Below are 23,057 nucleotides of genomic sequence, written 5' to 3'. Positions count from 1 at the left end.
GCAGTGCAAGGCCACAGTGGCTGAAGGCTCTGCAACCTGTGATACGGCAAAGGGAGGGATAAACTCCAAATTTGAATTTTTATGCATGATTGTTAAAGAGAAAAGCCTGATGGAATACTTGCTTTCCCTCTTTGTATGCAGTCAAAATATCAAAATAAAATTTTGACTGCTTTAAATAGCTTGTCAACATAGTACAGTTGAAGAAATTCAACATCTCCCTCACTCTCACAATTTCATTTATTTCAAAAGGGCCAACTACAATTGATTTTACAAAACAGAGAGGAGGCCTGGGCCATGCACATTCAATGTTTGAATTATTTGAAATGTCTACTCAGAATGCAAATTCATATCTCAGAATGCTCAAGACCTCATTTGTATAAACTATAATGCATTCCTTTTCATTTGTGCATCTGCATATACTTGGAGCAAGATTTAACATTTTATGAATTCTTTTCCCTAATTCTATTTAACTGAAAACTTGCATCTCAAGACTGCTGAGACTATCACAATAATAACTGTTTATAGAATATGTTTCAGAGGAAAAAGTGACAAATCTTGACCTATGTTTCGAGTGATTGCATCCATTTCATTATCACAGCTAATTACTTCACATTTAGAACTAATTATTGCCAGCCACAGACACAAATTAATTTTGCCCTTTTACACTGGCAATCTGGAAAGGCCAATTCCTCCTCCCCCCTTCCCCCGCCCCCCTCCCCCACCCCAAACAAGCTTGCATCTAATTCTATAGTCAACCCAAGTTGAGCTATTTCTTCTTCTAGTCTCTACTGAACTGCTTTTGAATTACCTCAATTTTTCTGTACAAAATTGAATTGAACTGAAAACAGAATATGCCCTACAGTCAAAATTTGAGGCAAAAAATATTATCTACCTTCAGATTAGTTCTTTATATTAATTCCTTGCAACTTATGCTCCACATCTAGAGAATCCATGCATTAAAAATTGGTGAAAGTCATGGGGCCCTCTAACAGCTTTGCTTGCTGTAGCCTCACTGGAGCGACAATATGTTTCAATATATTTCAGAGCTGAATAATAACCAGGTACCGCCATTCCACTTCAATCCTTTTTGATAGAGGTAGTTGCAGAGTAGACTGAGGCAGCACATCCAAGGAATTATTTTAGAACTAGCAAGGTGCATGCACTCCAAATCAGAGAAGCACAGTGGGGAAGGAAGGTACTATCTATGAGGAACATTTTAAAGAAAGAATAAAGGAGGTCATGCTGATGAAGAGCAATCTAACCTTCTTTCTTATTCATTTATACTCCACATACACTGGGATTAGACACAATAGTACTAGAAGATGGAGGTGGCTAATTCTATGATTTAACCCCAAGTCCAGCTTTGAAGGCAGATATGAAGACAATGCACCATTCTTAAAATACAGATCTAAACAACGATGTGAAGTAAACACTTAAATGCTCCTTTGCAGATGGAATTTGAGGCCACACCTTTGATGTTAAGTCAAGGTTTTAAATAAGGAGCTTTTACTTTACCTGATGATTCCTGAATAGCTAGTTTATAGCAGAAAAGAATATATTCCACAACTAATGCAGCAATGCATTGCTTCGAGATTGAATACCTAAAGTTTCACCACTAAAATAAGCAAATAATTATGTAGATCCTGAGTCCCACCAGCATAGTATGACTGGTCTTGAAACATATTTGCCTACAGAGGGGTTTTGTACTAGGAACAAGTAAGTCTGTATAATCTCCAGAAATAATGAAATTCCAAAAATAATCTTAGGCATCATTTTACAACAGGGCTTAAGAATTGCTCCATTCAAAGACTCCATCAGAGCTTCAAGCTCACCTACTTGTTACAATGAAACTACAGCAGGAAAGTGGTCATCCTGAGAAAGAAAACTGAGATAACATGACAATACCTGGACATAAAAATACAGAAATCTGTGAAGAATGGAATTAAATCCCCAGTCTGGTATGACAAGCCACATGAAGTCTGCAATATAAAACTCCTATTACAGTAGTTGAGACCACCAAGCCAACCAGAGCTCTATAGTGTAAACCAACAAGTTCAATCACAAACATTTGATACCTTATTTACTTTACAGAGGTGCCAGTAAGAAACACCCCTTCAAGATGGTCTCGGTATCTTCAGAGGCAACCCTGTAAAATAAACAATATGCCATCATGCCAATTGAGGCATCAAAACCGTCCTCGAGAAGGGATTTTCTGAAGGACCTCAGGTGCCTGGGTGCCAAAGGTAAACAGCTCTGTGGGTGCACGTGCACTGTTGTCTGTTGTTGCTAAATTAACCTCACACCACTTCCGAAGGAACCAGTTGTATAATCTAAGTAGGCTAAGAACCTTTACATCAGAGAATCTTGTCTTAATAGACACAGGTCTGAACAAATGTACCATCAAAATTCCTTTGAGGAATATCATGATACCTGTGCCCTTAACCCAAGGGAGTTCAGCAATACTTGGTGCAGCAATGCTGCTGATGTTTAAGCTTTAGGTTATTAGCTAGAAGAGGACTGCTTGGGTGTGAAGAAAGTTTTGTGATAGTCTTACGAAGTTGTGCAGAATCTTCCTCAGCTGGTGCGTTTGATGAAAATTAGTTCCATGCTGAGAAATAGACTATCTTCCTTTCCCTGATTAGTTCTATATTGCCTGGCAGTTTTGTGTTTCTTCAACCTGGACTACGGGCCTAACAAAAAAAGGCACTGAATTGATTGAACCTATATTTTATTCAAGGATCAATTTCAGCAAGTGGGTACTGTAATATGAATGAAGCAGCACTACTACTTTTGAAGGCACTGAAACCAACCTTAAGATCTGCTTTATAGTGGTACATCCAGAGGCATAAAGTCCACCAGCAGAAAACATAAATGCTGCCATTTGTCGGAGCAGTTACCATTATTTTCTAGGCACGTGCCAGCTAAGCCCACCATTGGAGGTTAGCAGCGCGGTTTCCTGATCACTGCCCTATGCAATCCTATACCAGCTTGGCTCATTGGTAGCACTCTTGCCGATGGGTCAGAAGGTTTTCAGTTCAAACTCATTGAAAGTCATTGCAGGCATAATCTGAAGGCTGACGGTGCTGAAGGAATCCTGCATTGCTGGGGGTGCTGTCTTACTGATGAGAGATTAAAGGGAGACCTTATCTGCCCGTTCATGTGAAAGCGCCCATTGCACTTTTGTTGAAGAGTAGGGTGTTCTCCCAGTGCACTGGCCATGCCTCAACCAATACCATCAAAACAGAGAAACAAGCCATTCATCTCATTACTGTTGTCGAATCTTGCTGTGTACAAATTAGTTGGTGTCTTTGCCTACACAAGAACAGTAATTACATTTCAAAAGTAATTCATTGACTGTGAGGCACCAGGGGACATTGAAGGGATGTAAAAGGTGATATATAAATGCAAGTTCTTTCCTTCCTAGCCAACAGGGAAGATTTAGTGGCCAGAAGCAAAATTGTAAAGCTCAACCTTCAAATAACTGCACTTGTACAAAATTACTAATCTACAATGTTTGTCAGTTGCTCCAAACTATGAAATTCACCCTGCAATGTAAATGAGGTAGTTTGCACAGCATCAATGGTCCTGTTATATTATAAAACTGCTTCAAGTAACAGCGATTGCAACATTTTATACCACATCAAACAAGTATGGTAACATCTTGCCAACAACAGTCAACATGGCATGTTTATACAGACTGCAATTAGAGGATAGGTCAATATGAAAAATACAATGGGCCATTTACTGAATTTAAAATATGCAGAATTATGTAGGTATTGCTTATCTCTCCCACTTCATACACAAATGTTTATAAAAATGAACAAACCGAAAGTGCATTTCTTGTTTGCAGATAAACTTACCTGGTCTGGCGAAGGGGGATGGGCAAGGAGATACACAAGAAGGGATCAAATGTGTTGCTTTGTTTAAGGCAGTGAGGGCAAGTTAAAGATGACCTAATGGAGGGAAACAAAAACAAACAATTAACGACAAGCAAATGTTCAAGTTGTAAATAACCTGGAAGGTTACACCTCTTGAAAATCACACTTGCAGAATGATAATTGTACCATTCTGATTAATGCATACCTGTCAATTATATGAATTAACAAATACAGCACTAATGGTGCATTTACCTTGGTGCTCTGCAGCTCAAATGTAAATAAGGTGGTCGTACCACTTCTAACCACACTTTGAACAAAACCTAGGTTGTTGTCAGAGATGGAGGCAACCATGTTTCTTTGGAGTCACTTGCAACTGCACTTTCAAACTCCCAACTGCCTAGCCATTGGCCTTCCTCGCCATGATATTCTTGCAGCTGTCTGATTTGATCAACTGCTCCCTCGCCTCTGCCTTTGTTGCCTGTCCCCCAGTATGGCCCTCATTTTCACTCCAAGTCCAAGAGACGCAGACTTAAACGCATCTGGCACACAATCGGTTCAGCCATCCATCACCAGATCTTGCTGAACCACATCAAGCACTATCTGGCCTCACTCTTCTCTGCCATCTACAATTCCAGGATCTTCTTGAAGTGCATAGATAATCCCCAGCTTCTTTTCTCCATGATCAAGTCTCCTTAAACCCCTCTCCCCCACCCCCTTGTAGGATAATGCCCTAAGAACTTACTTAATTGTGTCCTGAAAATGGAGTCAGTAGTCAGACTGAATTCTGGGAACGGAAATGGTTAATGCTAAGTAAACCTGGTGAAACTCTTTGTGAGCAAAAGCCTGAGAAGCTAGGGGGTAAATGAGGGACCTGGGACTTGTGCTTCATTGATTTGGAAGTGAAGATATATACCTGAAAAGAAGAAATTTGCAGGGATATGGGGAATGAGCAGAGGAGTAAGACTAATTGGATAGCTCTTTCAAAGACCCAGCACAGACAGGATGGGCTGAATGGCCACCTTCTCTGCTGTATGGTTCTAATTCATCAGGACTACAAACATGATTGTGTGAGATGATTAACACCAAATGGGTTGAACTCTTCTAACACATTTGTCTCTCAGATTGAGTAAGTTTCCATGGAAATTAAAGATACGTAAATTGAGTTTTTGACACTACCTTTCTCAGTTATTAGTCCTTAGTTTCGTTCTAGTTCAAGTTCTGGTAGAAGATATCGGACTTCTTTGACTAATATACGTAGAAGGTGTCTGTAAAATAAGAAAGTACCTCTCCAACAGACTTCCTAATATCTGTTTCTTTGGCTCGGCATCCATTTTGATTCACCCCTATGAAGTGCCTTGGGATACATTAAAGGCTCTTTATAAATGCGAGGTATTGTTGGTGATTTTCTGAAGTGCTTCGTACAAACCCTTGAAGCAGTTTGTTGGTCGCCAGTCTTTACAGACCTGCCCTATCCATTGGGCAAGCTGTAGGCTCAAGAGGTGCAAACAGTGGATCCACAAACCTATGTACTCACCCTAATTTCTAAACAATGCTCACATTTTTAATGCACCTACGCTTAGCTTATCATTCCATTTTCTGGTTTATTTTGTTTGCGAGCTTCTGAGGATTTAAAGGAGCCCCTGAATCCCCAGGAATCTTGGTTCCATGTCATGCCTTCAGCAACTGGCTGAGCTTTGAGAGTTTTCCTCAGGTTGGAAGGTCTGGATCTGGTGCTGTAGAAACCAGTCCACCGTATGGTTTTCTTACAGCCGCAGTGGGTGCAGTGACATTATAATTACACATTAAGGCTCGGCACAACTAGTGACACATGCCACTTTATAGGTAATTCTGGATTGAGTAATTCAGGAAAAATCTGGTTGAGTCATGATTCACACAAAGCGGTTCACATAATCTTTACTGGCATAACACTATTTCTTTGTAGTGTTCTGAAAAGACACTGCATTAAGCAGGAAGTCATTATAATACCAGCACTAAAACATTTCTCCAAAATAGAAAATGAAATGAAATCTACTGTACTGATAGGCAATAATAAAACACAGGCTAACAGAGCTTCAATCATAATACACAGTAAAACAAGAGCTTCAACGATAGAATCAAGGTGAAATGTATATCAATGTTGGAAAAAATAAGCAGCTAGCAGATTTACTACAACTGGATTCTTTAGTCAGAACTGCATTCCAAAAATGAAAATCTACAGTTCTGCATGTGCACAACTCCCTTGTGCTGGCCATGCACTGCACACATGTAATGTGAGAATCTGATGCTGGCCAATAAGAAAAGAATGGAGGAGGAAAGGTAAATAAAAATAGAACATAAACAATTGGTGATTGTTCTGTGTCACCGCATAAGCATAGTGATGTGTGCTGACCCAGGTCAGTGCATTTACAAGTCAAAGTACCAGCATTAAATCAGGAGGCCATGCTGCCAACATTGTGGCAAATTTACATTTTCCCATGCCATCAATTGCACAAGACCTGCAAGTCAACTGCAAGTCATGGCACTGCAATTGAGTAAAAAACGTCCACCACAATGCGTGAACATATAATTGGCCAACAGAGATCTGAAGGAATACACATTAGCTCACTTCCTGGCAACTAAGTAGCGTTTTTAACATCAATTACAGAATTGGATAGTTTGGGTTGCTTGTGAAGCAATCTGGTTTGCAATTGAAAATATAAGCATAATATTAGTTTGGGTTTGAAAACTGTATAATGTGTTTTTATGTTAAATTCAAATTACTCATTAAACTAGAAAATTGCAAGGCTACAAACTGGTTCTATTACGGTAGATTACAAAGACATGCATAGGGAAAAGGTTTTGAACATCAGAAATTCATTAGGAGGCAAATAATGATAGAAAACAGTATTATGAAAAGCAATTTTCACTGCAGTAAGCTTTAATTTCTGTTTTTGTAATCACCACTATAAAAAACAATCAATTAAAAACATTCAATTTAAAACCTATTTTAGTGTTACTCAGTGCAAATTCAATTGGCATTTCAAAACAACAAAGCTGTCCAGTAGAAAAATAATTATTAGTTCATACTCAAAATGGAATAATTAAGGTAAATCTGAAACATAAATTGTTGGTGTCAAATTGAAGAGTCTGCCAAGTAACATATCCCTTTGTAAAATTACAGTGTTCATAAAGTTGAATGTCCTGAGCGCATAGCTGTAAATGTTCCCGTCATCATAACTGATGTTGCCCTGGTTCACTGATCAGATCACCTCAATCTCTGTCCACACATTTTCTATCCTGTTTCTATCTACTAGAACGGTTACAGATGAAAAATGGTGCTCAATGTAATTTTCAAGCAAGTGTGAGGTGCAGATTCAGAGCACTGGGCTAACTTTATATATATCCAGTCAGAATGGCTCTGCTGAATATCACTATGGGCATAACTTGGACTGTTGGTTCAGGGTTGTCCTTTCACACTAATCATCATCATGAGGCAGTCAAATAAGGTAAATTGTGCAGGTTCACACAACAATGAAAGGATGGCAATGAGGGGATGTCAAACCTCCTGCACTCAACAGCACCCTAAATCCACCTTTATGTTGGTCTTCTTTTAAGTATTCCAGGACCCCAGTTTGTGAGAGCCAGCTCCTCGTATTTCTGCTGTTAAATCTAGTTTCAGTAAACTGCTGACAAAATGTGACAATTGAAATCATAGGACGTCAAGGCCTTAGAGAGGGTGCAGAAGAGACTGACTAGAATGGGACCAGGGGTGAGGGACTTCAGTTATGTGGAGAGACTGGAGAAGCCGGATTTGTTCTCCTTAGAACAGAGGTGGTTATGGGGAGATTTGTTAGAGGTGTTCAAAATCATAAACAGTTTTGACACAGTAAAGAAGGAGAAACCGTTTCCAGTGGCAGAAGGGTCGGTAACCAGAGGACACACATTTAAGGTGATCGGCAAAAGAGCCAAAGGCGACACGGGGAAACATTTTTTTACACAGTGAGTTGTAATGATCTCGGATGCACTGCCTGAAAGGGTGGTGGAAGCAGATTCAACAGGAACTTCAAAAGGGAATTGGATAAATACTTGGAAGGGAAAAATATTAAAGGGTTATGGAGAACGAGCAGGGGAATGGGACTAATTGGATAGCTCTTTCAAAGAGCAGGCACAGGCACGATGCACTAAACGGCCTCCTCTTGTGCTGAATCTACTATGATACTACGAAACTGGATTTAACAGCATAAATGCTGGAGCCAGCTGCGCCAGGTTCCTGGGATACGATTTGAAAGTACACCAATGTAAAAGGCCCTTAAGGAAAGTTCACTTCTTGTTCTGTTTAAATCCCCAAGCTTTGTGGTTTCCTGTTGGCGCTCTCCTGTTACAACCGTAGGTCACTATTAAACTGCATGCAAGGGCAGTTTCAACTATGTTGTAAACCTGATCCCCACTGTATTTCTCCTCTGCACGCATGCTGCTGAGGCAAGACCATCAATAAATGATTTCATCTCCCTTGAAAGAGTAATCACCTTCAATGCCAAATCTCAATACCAGCAGCGCAGGCAGGCACCACAACGAATCCAGGAATTCCTACATCAAATTTACAGCACGGAAACAGGCTGTTTGGCCTAACCAGTCCGCAGTGATGTTTATCCTCCATACGAGCAGCAGCCCCAATTTCATGTGCCTGTCATATTCTCATATCCCTTTATTCATTTTTCCTTCAACCACCTATCTAACCTATCCTTAAAACATTGACATGGTATCAGCTTCAATCACTAACTCCAGTACTGCAATCCACCACCTTACAGGCCTCTGTGTAAAAAAAGCTTCTTCTGCTCTGTCCTGGGACTTAGAATCATTGTATGGATCAGTTCAGTCTGTGGTTTTACTTAATGCCCTGCTCATCAGAACATTGACAGCTCCCTGTTACACAATCCAGACACACAGCACCTTATGCACTTCTGCATGCTGTCCCCTGCTTGATACATTTACAACACAGTCCAGACGTTTTCTGGTAAATCTTTCTGCCCAATTTCGAGAGTTCAGCCAATGCTTATCCCTCAACCAACATTACTTAAAAAATTATCTGCTCATAATCACGTTGCTTTTTGTGGGAGTTTGCTGTGCACTAATCGGTTGCCATGTTTCCAACATTACAACAACTACTACACTTCAAATGTACTTGGTCGGCTGTAAAGTGCTTTGCAGCATCCTGAGGTCATGAAAGGTGCTGTAAAAATGCAAATCTTCCCTTCAGATACCCTGAGGTCAGTGTAAACTGTGAATCACCTCTCTCTCTTTCTAATACACTCAACAGCCACCCACTTCTCCTTAGTGGAGTCTTGCTTTCTTTCTGAGGCAGATGTGATGCAGAATAGGACAATAATTGTTGAATGAATGACCCAACATGTTAGTTTATTGAAATTTAATGTTGCGGATCAAAAGCTGACTGAGTAACAAACACTTCACAGACTAGCAAACAATATGTGAACTGCCAATATGGCTAAAGTGCATCAATTCTTTCATTCGGATTGATCACTAGCACACTGAATGACAGGCTTCCCAGAGAATAGCAGATTTACCAAGGCATTGAAATGTTCTGTTGAATCCTAATGCAGTTTAATCATTAATCAATTGTAGTGTTCATTCATTCATTGAATTTCATTAACTGATACTGAAATTTGGGCACATGGCAGCGAGATTATCAACCGATTTTATTTCCCCTGAAGGTGTAACATTTTTAATACCAAACCTCTTTTATTAGCACCACTTTAGCCACCAGGCAGTGTCCAAGGATTCTTGAGGTGCTGAATTATTGGGCCAAGTTCACATGTTTGCACATGCCCGTTAAAATGCGGAAATAGTCATCGTGAACTTGCTGCTGTTGGTTCGCCACTGATTTGACAGTTTCAAATTAAAGGGCCATCGCACGCTGCAATCATTGAAATCACTGAAAAAGCACCAATTTGCTTATCTGCCCAGCTGGAAAGTAACTAATTACGGCAAACAGGTTCACTTAAAAATACCAGGTCTAAACTAAGTTTTAAAAGCGCGGTTAGTCTTAATGACTGCCAAACAACTAAAAATTAACTTTTAAAAATGTGGAGTCTCATATTACTCCTTATTTTAATAGTTTTTGCTCATTTTAATTTTAAACTTTTCCCTTCTGTCTCTTTAATTCAATTATTTCTTTGGCTTTTTATTAAAAAAATTCAACATTTTTATTTACAATGACATACAAAATATGAACTTTAAATGAATGAAGTCTGCTTGCCTGCTTGTGGGCATGACTTCTCTTCATGACAGATTTTGTGGGCGTGTCTTCTACTCTCACAGACTGTTCCATGCACATCAACACACACTGCTCAGAGGCTGGGTTGATAGTGCACAATTTTTTTAAAGTTCAAAATCATGCAATTCGACGCCACAGTGCTCGGAGTACGTATATTCGTTAATTTAATTTGCAGAAGCTGTGGTAAGCTCTGCGCGATTTCTGGCTCATTGTTTAGAACAGCTCAGCCTGCGTCTTTCTTTATGTCCCATTCATTTGTAGTTCTTCCACTAAAACAGATTTAACAAGGTGCCAAATGCTGTTTAATCCCTTCAACTACACAACTGCAAAAAAACCTTGGTGACTATTTCAAAACTGAGAGACAGTGGAAAGTACATTAGATTTGGTAACCAAGTTAAAAATATTGTTACACCTGAAAAAGCACAATTTGACAGTGCTATGTCCAAGGAGAACTGCAGTAATTTATAATATTTATAAAATATTTCAGGGGTTTGTGGACTGGCTTGCATTTGAAAGCAGTAAGACTGCTAGTTGTTAACATTTGAAACCCAAGTTAGGCACCTGACCAAATTTGCCCAACCAGGAAAACTTGTTTGGTCTCAAAAAATACACTTCGTTCACCAGACTTACAATTTTAAATTCAATTTTACATTTATCGAGCAAAGTACATTATAAAAAGTCAATCTAGGCATGGATTTCTTACGGTTTCTTACAGAACAGTTTCCAAATGCAGGAAAATACGGAGGAGCTCATCAACGGCAAGATCAGCGTGGTACACGACTACATTTACAGCCGAAGCTGCCAATCTCGCTGTTGCCATTATTCAGCTGCTGAAGGAAAGCTGCATGTAACCTAGCCTGTCTATTAAGAACAAAAGGTCTTATTGCTGTAAATTAGGATATCCTGAGGTCAAGTGGAAGTCACTTGCTATCAGACACATCATGAGGTCAATATGAGGGCATTTTCTATTACTTGCAAAGTTTCTCTGAAATCAGCAGGAAATGACTAATTTTTTAAAATATATATAATTAAAAATGACACATAAATTTGCATATGTAACAAGTGAGACAATTGTGTATGCGTATATGCACACATACTTGTTCTTCTCATTTTACACCAACAGGCATTCAGTAGACAATTCTATTATTAAACATTTTTACAATTTAATATACCTTGTGTGCTAACAGTTACCTTTTTTGCCAAAGATATTGCAGTCTAGCAGTTCAAAATCCTGAAATATGTTACATCAAGCACGCCTGTTCCACATAACATGAATCATTTAACAGGTTTTCAAGATGAACCCAACATCGTCAGATAATTGTAATTATGTAATTCATGTCTGGACTGTATCTTATCTTTTCAGGAGTACTTTAACTGACTTTCCATGTACCTAACAATACCATTTCCAGATAGAAAAAGCTGATTTAGTGCTACATTCATTTTTCTTTGTCATAGGATACAGCGGATGAGTTATAATACACTCATGTGGGTTAGAAAATGGGTTGCACTTTGATGTGATACTGCATTACTACAGTTGGTTTATTTGAAGACATTGAAAGAAGGCATACACTTTTGTGCCATTTAAATATATTGAATACTGTATCTTATGCAACATGATCGTTATCATAATTCAAGTACAAAGGTATGTCAAGGTCCAAAGACAAATAAACAAACTAGATTAGGTTTTCCTTCTGTTTATGTCTAATTTGAACCAATTTTTGAGCACTGATAAGTAAAAGATCAATGACCTTATTATAAACAAAATCTTATATCTGTCAGAGAGAAACAACATTTATGTGTCATAATTCACTGAAGCTATTATGGGTTTTATAGTGCGTCAGCAAATCCAGCAATTGCATACAGAGCCTCATATTCAGGACAGCCCTTAATCTAATTACACCTACCGTACTAGAAATAGGTATTTTGACAAAAATGCTAAATTGGGAATGAGAATTAAAATTTGCCAACAGTTTAGATTTCAAGACATTCTTTTTGATTGATAGCTTTTATCCAACAAGCAAGTCTCATTACTAAACTATCTCCACTTAATCTTTTCATTAGCTTTTTAACTTCTTCACACAAGACTGAGGAACATCTTGAATACTAAAAAGCAAGGCTATTTTAGCATGCCTTATGACATAAACACTGACCAAGAAATGACTACAAGTGGAATCTTAAAAGACAGGTCAAAATCAAAGCCTTCATACATTGTTACCTGATGTACATCTTTACCCGTTCTCAACACATATTATTAATGAACAGCTAAAAATAAACCAAGCAATCTTATTTGTTCAAACAGTTGTCTTAAATATATTTCCAGAAATCGATAAATAGCCTGTTTCTCTTTGAAACCCACAGTTTCTTATACCTTAATTATATTTTACCTGGGGCAGCGGTAAAGCACGACAATTGACATCCCTGGTTAAGAGAGGACAACACTAGTCAAGGTTGCCACTTTTTGATCACTATCCAGTAACACCCTGTTGGAAGGACACGTGCAGACATTGAGTGAGGATAGAATCAAGCTCAACGACAATGTTCCAATGGTGAAATAGCCTGCTACTCATCATTAAGGTTTATGCACAAATATGACGACTTGAACAAGGTACTGGGGTGTGATTGACATCTGTGGAACCATACCTTATCAAGAGGCCAACATCTGTAGCAGAGGAGAAGGGTAGGGAAGTAAATCGGAGAGAATTAACATGCAACAGTAAACACATTTGGTTCCTTCCTGCAAACGTTAGTGTGCGTGGTCAGTAACATTGCCCCTTGCCAAATGTACGTAACTGCATAGACAGTTTGACAACATAGATATGACGCTCTGGAAGATTAATCCAACTTCCACTGAGGCCAAAAAGGTATGGCAAATCTGCCACACAGTCGGGCTAAAGTAAATGTCTAAAAATAAATCCTTGTGTTGTGGGTTTTATTTAATTGCAACTTCTGCTGCGGTGGATACGAGGAGAAATCATATCTTTCCAGCAACCATTAGTCATTGTGCAGGTGTTTTATATGCTAAACGAAGGATAATTCTATTCTGGAACGTATTGGTTATAGTTCGCTCCACTGATCTGCAACTGTTGAGTGAGTGCTGCATTGTTGGAGGTCATGTGCTTTGGGTAAGATGTTAAACCAAGATCCTGTCTGCCTGTTCAGGTGGATGTTAGAGATCCCATGGCTGTTTGAAAGAACAGTGAGTTCAGCTGGTGTCCTGGCCAACATTCCTTCCTCAACCACACCATAAAACAAATCTAAGTCCTATGAGAAGAGATTGAGTAGAATGGGCCTATATTCTCTGGAGTTTAGAAGAATGAGAGGTGATCTCAACGAAATGTATAAAATTCTTGTAAGGAGTCGCACAACATCAGGTTATAGTCCAACAGCTTTATTTGAAATCACAAGCTTTCGGAGCTTTACTCCTTCGTCATGTGAAGTGAGGAGGAGTTGCATAAAGGCACAGCATATATAGTCAGAGAACAATGCCTGGTGATTACAGATAATCTTTCTAACTGCCCTTTATCACACCTCGGCAGAGAGATGATCACAGCAATCAAAGGAGTGAATGGTGTTCAGACAAGTTAGTCAGGGAAACATTACATCCAAGAATACTGAATACACAAGGGGTCAAATCACAAAGACAGAGAGAGAGAGAGAAAATGAACAGTTGTATTAAAAACAGATAACTTTTTTTTGCTGGTGGGGTTACATGTAGCGGAACCCTCCTGTCTGGCGATTGTTGTGCGGTGTCCGTTCATCCGTTGTCGCAGTGTCTGCGTGGTCTCGCCGATGTACCATGCTCCGGGGCATCCTTTCCTGCAACGTATGAGGTAGACAACATTGGCCGAGTCACAGGAGTATGAACCATGTACCTGGTGGGTGGTGTCCTCTCGTGTGATGGTGGTATCCGTGTTGATAATCTGGCATGTCTTGCAGAGGTTGCCGTGGCAGGGTTGTGTGGTGTCGTGGACACTGTTCTCCTGAAAGCTGGGTAATTTGCTGAGAACTATGGTCTGTTTGAGGTTAGGTGGCTGTTTGAAGGTGAGTAGTGGAGGCGTGGGGATGGCCTTAGCGAGGTGCTCGTCGTCATCGATGACATGTTGAAGGCTGCGAAGAACATGGCGTAGTTTCTCCGCTCCGACATCCATCGTGGTGAGAAGTGTTCCTGGTTCAACTGGTCCGTGGGTGCTGAGTTTTTGTAGGAAGTCTGTAGTGTCGCGACAGAAGCTGGGGGTTCCCTGTACGATGGGTTTCAGGATGCCCTCGACGTCTCGGCACTCTACACCAGTATCCCCCACGATGACGGCATCGCTGCGACAGCCTCAGTACTCAACACCAACAACAGCCAATCTCCAGACGCCATCCTACAACTCATCTGCTTCATCCTGGATCATAATGTCTTCACCTTCGACAACCAGTCCTTTACCCAAACACACGGAACAGCCATGGGGACCAAATTCACACCCCAATACGCCAACATTTTCATGCACAAGTTCGAGCAGGACTTCTTCACTGCACAGGACCTCCAACCAACACTATACACCATATACATCGACGACATTTTCTTCCTATGGACCCACGGCGAAGAATCACTGAAGAGACTACACGATAACATCAACAAGTTCCATCCCACCATCAAACTCACCATGGACTACTCCTCAGAATCGGTTTCATTCTTGGACACACGAATCTCCATCAAAGACGGGCACCTCAGCACCTCACTCTACCGCAAGCCCACGGACAACCTCACGATGCTCCACTTCTCCAGCTTCCACCCTAACCACGTCAAAGAGACCATCCCCTATGGACAGGCCCTGCGAATACACAGGATCTGCTCAGAAGAGGAGGAACGCGATGGACACCTACAGACGCTGAAAGACGCCCTCGTAAGAACGGGATATGACGCTCGACTCGTAGATCGATAGTTCCGACGGGCCACAGCGAAAAATCGCATAGACCCCCTCAGAAGACAAACACGGGACACAACCAACAGAGTACCCTTCGTCGTCCAGTACTTCCCCGGAGCGGAGAAACTACGCCATGTTCTTCGCAGCCTTCAACATGTCATCGATGACGACGAACACCTCGCTAAGGCCATCCCCACGCCTCCACTACTCACCTTCAAACAGCCACCTAACCTCAAACAGACCATAGTTCGCAACAAATTACCCAGCTTTCAGGAGAACAGCGTCCACGACACCACACAACCCTGCCACGGCAACCTCTGCAAGACATGCCAGATCATCGACACAGGTACCACCATCACACGAGAGGATACCACCCACCAGGTACATGGTTCATACTCCTGTGACTCGGCCAACGTTGTCTACCTCATACGTTGCAGGAAAGGATGCCCCGGAGCATGGTACATTGGCGAGACCATGCAGACACTGCGACAACGGATGAACGGACACCGCGCAACAATTGCCAGACAGGAGGGTTCCCTCCCAGTTGGGGAACACTTCAACAGTCAAGGACATTCAGCCTCCGATCTTCGGGTAAGCGTTCTCCAAGGCGGCCTTCGAGACACACGACAACGCAAAATCGTCGAGCAGAAATTGATAGCCAAGTTCCGCACCCATGAGGACGGCCTCAACCGGGATCTTGGGTTCATGTCACGTTACATGTAACCCCACCAGCGAAAAAAAGTTATCTGTTTTTAATACAACTGGTCATTCTCTCTCTCTATCTGTCTTTGTGATTTGACCCCTTGTGTATTCAGTATTCTTGGATGTAATTTTTCCCTGACTAACTTGTCTGAACACCATTCACTCCTTTGATTGCTGTGATTATCTCTCTGCCGAGGTGTGATAAAGGGCAGTTAGAAAGATTATCTGTAATCATCAGGCATTGTTCTCTAACTATATATGCTGTGCCTTTATGCAACCCTTCACTCACCTGACGAAGGAGCAAAGCTCCGAAAGCTTGTGATTTCAAATAAAGCTGTTGGACTATACCCTGGTCTTGTGCGACTCCTTAAATTTGTCCATCAGATAAAGAATGAGTGCAGCCTGGGGCCGCTCTTCCTCCCATTGTTCAGCTCATTGTGGGGAAGCACCTGGTACCACTTGGCACCTTCATACCACAGTGACAGAGGATTAAGCCTCCATTTATCCACTGCTGCAGTACTGTGAATCAGTGCTTCTGTGTGTTATTAACTCCTCATTCTTTCGAAAGACCAATTGCATATATATATATATGCATATATAAGTTCTACAGATTGATGCAGAGACTGGAGTCAGAAGTTATAACTGGCCATTAAATATTCTTTTACCCCAACAGTATCCCCGAAGAAAACACAAAGCGAAATTTGATACCCGTTGTCCCGGATCAATATATCTGAACTGCGTCAACTCACACCTCTCTTTCAAATTTGTACAATTCATTATCTAATCCTGAGCTAAGAGGTTCATGGAAGCAATCTTAATTTAAAAAAGTGTTGAAATTTTAAAGTGAAAATTTTAAAGTGAAGCTCCTGATTTCCTTTCCACATTTGCAAGCCTCAGTACAGAAACAATTTGGACAAGTGCCAACTCATCGATACAACTCTTCTTATTTAACTGACAGGTTTATTTGGAACAATCCTGTCCTTGGAGACTGAGGCATCACAGTGGACAAGGCAAAGTCAGAGGTACAATTTAAGAAAAACACTGAGATGATTGATTACATTGTAGAATCATAAAATTTTAGACAAGTGCTCCAGAATACCTCTGGAATGAGGAGAATGGATGAATCTAGGTATGCAACTGAACAGACTCTCTTCCATCTGATTAAGCATAAAGTTATTTATATACACATTATAAGACTGCATTTTAAAACAACAGGCCAGGGCTCAAATGTATTTTTTTTCATTTCAATCTGACTGGTATGGCCAAACTGGTGTGCTGCCAATAGTCATGTTTTTTCCTCAAGCTGGCTTGGAGAACTATTTGAAACAGGTCTTTATGATGTTGTAACTTATTGCCAATTCATTCAAATTTCTCCTAGCTTTTGTTGGTGCAGGTCTTGTGTAGGTTTCACTGAAGAGGTATCCTGCATTGACTGCAAGTATTGTCGGCCCTGCAGCACAATGCAGAACATTGCTCTGCTTTGCTGTGCCCGGCTGTTTTCCTTTCCACCCCCAAAGAGACCATGCTGTGTTTTTTCTTTCCCAGTTTGTTTGATTTGATGACATTGTGACACTTTTTTTGCTACAAAATTCCTGATGCTCAACCAAAAGTCATTCATGAAAAAATGCTCTTGGTACATCTGAAGCAAAGGAATTGGGCGATTGACCCTCTCTGCAAGTGTGCAGTCTATGCAGTTGTGGTCGAGCTGTCGTCTTTCTTACTCAAATTAACGTATTTGACATTAATTAACAAAGGCAGTCTACACTTGTACTTTACAGTTATTTAGGACCTTCAAATGACTAGTTCAAATATGGATTGCTACTTGTTCAACGAACCCAGCTAACCTGAACATCTGCATTTTTGCACCTTTAATGTTTGATACTTGTTGCACGGCAAAAATATAATGAAAGGAAATTTGTCAGCTGCTATCTGGTAATTAGGGAGGTCACCTGTCAGGAAAGATGGATTGTTGCTCTCAGATAGGAGATGGAAGTCAGGAAGAGCTGAAAATATAATTACAAGGGAAAGTAAAGTTGTACTGGCTCACACCATTATCATGACCACATAAGTATAAAGGTCAGACATCTGGGATTATTACAAATATCAGAGTTATAACTGGCCTTGTTGTGCATGAAAAGGAATCAGCTCATGTCACAAATGCAGACTTCAGTTGCTTTCAATTTTACATCAACCAATTGATGTAGTTGCAAGGAGTATTTAGTTTCACAAATATATAGCAAAGTGGCAACCAATAATTTTGTCTTAAAATTACACTGTGAGGTAACGATATACTAACACTTAATACGTTCGTCTGAAACTCCACTCTCTTATTTTAGCAGAGGTGTTATCTCATTTATGTTAAATGGATTAGCACTTACACTAAAATATGGAGAGAGCTGAGATGCAATTATCCCACATTGTAATTTCAAGGGCTTGGTTTTTCTGAGATATGACAGAGTTAATGCTGAGTTATTATATGTCACATAAGTGACCTTTTTTATTGTTTTTACACTCAAGATACAAGGGTAATTAGTGCTAGGGAGTAGAACACTTGTGGACTTTTGGCACTCAGTGCCAACACCCTAAGATGCAAAGTAAAGCTCACCCAACAACATGTCTTATAGTCCACATTAAGAACACCCAACAGTGTACCAGTGCAATTTTTTCCCACTTCCAACACCAGGCACCCTTATGGGATCTCTGGGGTATAAACTGGACCTCTTTGCACCTGTTTTACAGGTGTGAAACAGGAGCAACAAAGCCCAATTTTAGGACCTGCGTCCCAAGAATGCCTGAAAAACGTCCAACGAAATTGGATCGGGCCATTTCTGAATGCATATTTCAGTCCCCCCTCTGCTAAACTGATCTGCGATGAGTGGAGCAAGCATTAGACCTGCCCCACTCAAGATTCTTCAGCAGCCACTATGGCCGAAGCAACGGCCGCCAAGGAAAGGTAAATCTTTTTAAAATGCTTTTAAAAATGTTCCCATGGAGCCTGGAGGATCAGGAGCCTGTCCCAGATCCACAACCCTCCTGAGAGCCGCTACTGGCCCATGATCGGTCCCCCTCTCACCCGGCGCGGCAGGAGGTACAAAATTTGCTTCTCCAGTCGGGTGAGCCGGTGCAGTCAGATGTAGAGGGGACAGGCACTGGTTGCTCGCCACGAATATTTAGATAAGGCCCAAAGACCAATTTCTCACCATTCTCAACCTCCACCTTCGGGTGTAACGATCATACCCTGCGCCTATTTGGTGCCTGAAAACTGGCCAAAACTAATTTCTAGGCCTGTGTGAGTGTTAATTTGGTGTCAATGTTTGCCAAACTTTGGACACTTTAGTGGCTTGGGCCCAAATCTACCAAGAACAGGGATGAGAGTACCTAAACATTTGTGATCATGGGCCTTCACTCTGACACAGAGAAAAGACTTTTATTTGATCAGTTTGGGCTGGATTCAAACTCAGTTCCCAAAGGTAAAATGAGTGTGGAGCTATGGAGTTGAGCTTATAATTAGGTCCCCTCTCATACTGCTGGGGTATAAAGCTAGAACAGTAGAGTACAGTTCTCTCGAAGTCATGCTAAGACTCCACTTGAAGTGCTGTGTTTAACTCAGGTCACGATAACATAAAAAAGATATAAATGTATTTATGGGTTTAGTATGGATTCACATTTAAGGGTGGACATTATCGAGGTATATGAAATGTTAAATGGCATGAATAAGGTGTCAGCTGTGGCTCAGTGGTAGCACTCTCACCTTTTAGCCAAAAAGTTGTGGGCTTATGTCCCACTCCAGAGACTTGAGCGCATAATCTAGGTTGGCACTTCAGCGCAGTACTGATGGAGTGCTGCACTGTTGGTGGTGCCGTCTTTCAGATGAGATCTTAAGCTGAGGCCCCATCTGCCCTCTCAGATCCGGCAGAAGAACAGGGGAGTTCTCCCAGTATCCTGGCTATTTATCCCACAACCAACAACTAAAACAGATTAACTGATCATTTATTTCATTGCTGTTTATGGGACCTTGTTGTGCACAAATTGGCTGCCGTGCTTCCTGCATTACAACAGTGACTACCCTTCAAAAGTACTTAATTGGTTGTAAAGCACTTTGGGATCTCCTGAGGTTGTGAAAGGTGCTATATAAATGCACGTTCCTTCTTTCTTTCTGCAAGGTAAGCCCAGAATATTACTGAGAAGTAATCCAGAAAAGGAGGACTGAGGACATAAATTAAAAATGGTGAAAGGTACATTTATATAAAGGTATTAGGATGAACTTTATTGAAAGAGTGTTAAATATTTGGAATAATCTGTCAGGCAAGATAGCAGAGACAAAAATGCAGCTGGATCCTACAATGGGAGTGTTTGGGTACTGGAGGGATGAGCTTCAAAAATCATCTTTGACTTATCTTGTATTCTCATACAAAAGCCATATATCTGGGGTATGAACCATGGAAAGGCTGATGCAATGCTGCCTTCAGTAGGAAAGGAGGGCATATGTCAGGAAGCTGAAAGTAGAAAAGTGCAAACGGTTTGAACAGAGTTTCATTTTTAATCCTCGGATAGTAAAACAATTCAAACCACTGACATGCTACTTCTGTCACTTGGAGTGGAAGGAAGGACTGATTTGGTCTGATCTTGAATGTTAGCCCCAGCAAGTCCCGTGGTACCACACGGGAAATCGATGCATTGGTTATGTTCTAGAATAAATGAATAGCCCTATTTAAGAATACAGGAGAGGATCAGTGAGAAAGGAAGGCAAATGGTCTGAGTTTGCTTTGTGTGTGTCTCAATCAGTTGGATGGAATATCAGTTTCAAGTGGGGAAAGTTGCTCGGCCAACACTGTGTACTTCCTGTTGCTACGCAAATTGTCATAATTGGCTATTCTCAGTTCAAGGCTATAACAGGCTATTCTCCAGCGTGGACTCAATGGGCCGAATGGCCTCCTTCTGTGCTGTAACCTTTCTATGATGTGTGGTGAAGCTCCCTCTCTGAATATACTATGTTACCAATAGTAACTTAAGAGGCAGAAAAACAGCGTAGGTAAAAAATATCCTTCTTGCCAAGTTAGAAATCCAAACTCAGCCTTTCGTTTGTGTCCATCCCCTAAATTCTATCTGGATAGGGAGGATTTCATGGTTCCTACCATTCGATTCTTTCCAAGTTAATCCAACAGGCAAATTTAAGATCAGAAATCTTATCCAAATATAGTGTGGTGACACTGGGATCTTCATATTGATACACACATTAGAAGAATTAATCAGAAGACAATGACAGTTGGCCACCACGCAAAAATTATCAAGGCTCTTCAAATTGATGACATAGCTGCAAAGACAGAAGCAGTAATTCAAGTACATAAAGGTAAACTTGAGCTCATCCAAAACTCTGCTACCCATATCCTAACTCGCACTATGTCCTTTTCACCTCACCCCGTGCTCACTGACCTATATTGGCTCCCGGTCCGCCAACACCTCGATTTTAAAAACCTCATCCTCATGTTCAAATCCCTCCGTGGCCTCGCCCCTCCCCTCCGTAACCTCCTCCAGTCCTACAACCCTCCGAAAGCTCTGCATTCCTCCAACTTTGGCCCCTTGTGTATCCCCCACTTCCTTCGCACCACCATTGGCAGCCGTACCTTCAGCAGTCTAGATCCTAAGTTCTATAATTGCTTCCATAAACCTCTCTTCACCTCTCTCTCCTCCTTTAAGATGCCCCTTAAAGCCTACCACTTTGACCAAGCTTTTAGTCACCTGTCCTAATATCTCCTTCTTTGGTTTGGTGTCAATTTTTGTCTGATTATGCTTCTGTGAAGCTCCTTGGGATGTTTTATTGCATTAAAGGTGCTATATAAATGTAAGTTGTTGTTGTAAACATCCTCAGAACTATCAACCATAATGCAGCACCCTTGTTGGGCAACTTTTGCTGAATAGAAAGATTAGCTGTAGAACCAGTCCAAACTGAAGCAACACCATAAAACCCACAGAGCAACAGAGTAGGAGTCATTGTCATCCTGAACATAAAAAACTTAATTCAAAAGATCATCTCTTCAAACTCTACACATTAAAAAGATGTAGATTATGGCGCTCCCAGGCCAAGAACAAATTACTGTATAATGCAGCAGATAGGTAAAAAGGGAACAGTGGACTATAGAGAACTGGGAATTTTTGCCCTAGAATCAGAGATTCAGTAAGAGGTAGTTTACACAAACCTGCAAACTGAATCTATTCAATGAAAGAGTTTGAGAGAGCAAAGGGCCTTTTATATTGATATTTTTAAAATTTGGATTCTGGGACCCCAGTGACCATGAGCTGTCCCCGATGTAAATGCTGTTAAATCCATTATCCATAGACCAGCGACAGACTTATAAATCAACTTTGGTCTCCAAGTCTGCCTGCCGGTCAATAAAAACTGGATTTAACAACAGAAACCCTGGGAGCCATCTTATTGACATTGGGCTCCTGTAATCGGAATTAGAAAGATCAATAAAAAGCAACTCAAAATGTAAATAAATGATGGGCTGGCTTCCTGATTTTCAGGTTTTATTTTCTCCTGAATTCATTTTTTTTTAAATCAAGAATAAGCTCTGCAGTTTTTGGAGGCAAAAATGAAACAAATGTTTTCAATCAAGAAGCTTTGGATTCATAGAATTGTTTGGAAAGGAACAAAAATACAATACTTCAATAAATTGAAAAAAAGACAAGTGCCAAACAAATGGCTCAATGTAGGGTTTAAACAGTCAAGCAAATAATTTGGTAGGCAGATACGAGTGGTTTGACTGTGAAGCACCTTGGGACATTTCCCTATGTTAAAGGCGCTATATAAATGCAAGATGTCATCATCATCTTACAGCTTATAGCCCTGGCACTTGGTCTCTTATTCAAACCCCTCAATCCTGCTCTCTCACATTTTAATACTTTCTTCTGTTCTGAAGCAGCATCGCAAATCGTACTTCAACTGAACAACGTAAAGATCCCACCCCTTAAAATAAGAATCCTAGTTGAGGGGGGAGGGGAGAATTCCTGGTTCAGAGAGGGATATTCCCAGAGCAAGGGAGGTCCAAGGTCTCCTTGTGGGGTCTGGTGGAGCACTTCTGCTCCAACTGGCCTACAAACAAACTTAAAAACATTTAAAACTTCCCTTACTGGGCGCGGCTCTGGCTGCTGTTCCCGGCGGGTTTGGCCTGGCAGGTAAACCACCACTGCTCCTCTTCTCAGGCCACAGGTTAAAATCGCAGATCGGGCCCTGATCACGTCATTGGAGCCCAATCTGCACATTTGAAGAGGACCCCGCCGGCTTGGGGCAGGTGGCCT

The 23,057-nt window shown here is 41.0% G+C and overlaps 1 protein-coding gene across 1 annotated transcript in view; it reads right to left on the bottom strand.

The window, feature by feature from the left end:
- Window positions 1-23,057, bottom strand: part of usp43a (ubiquitin specific peptidase 43a) — a 356,354-nt gene that overhangs the window by 206,764 nt on the left and 126,533 nt on the right. The window contains exon 4 of the mRNA XM_068004243.1: window positions 3,861-3,953. Coding sequence (XP_067860344.1) covers window positions 3,861-3,953 — 93 coding nt within the window. The remainder of the gene's footprint in view (window positions 1-3,860; window positions 3,954-23,057) is intronic.

This window comes from Heptranchias perlo, chromosome 23 (assembly GCF_035084215.1).
Source record: "Heptranchias perlo isolate sHepPer1 chromosome 23, sHepPer1.hap1, whole genome shotgun sequence".
NCBI lineage: Eukaryota > Metazoa > Chordata > Chondrichthyes > Hexanchiformes > Hexanchidae > Heptranchias > Heptranchias perlo.
Note: the sequence above shows the minus strand (reverse complement) of the source record. Positions and strands in the feature narration are given on the sequence as shown.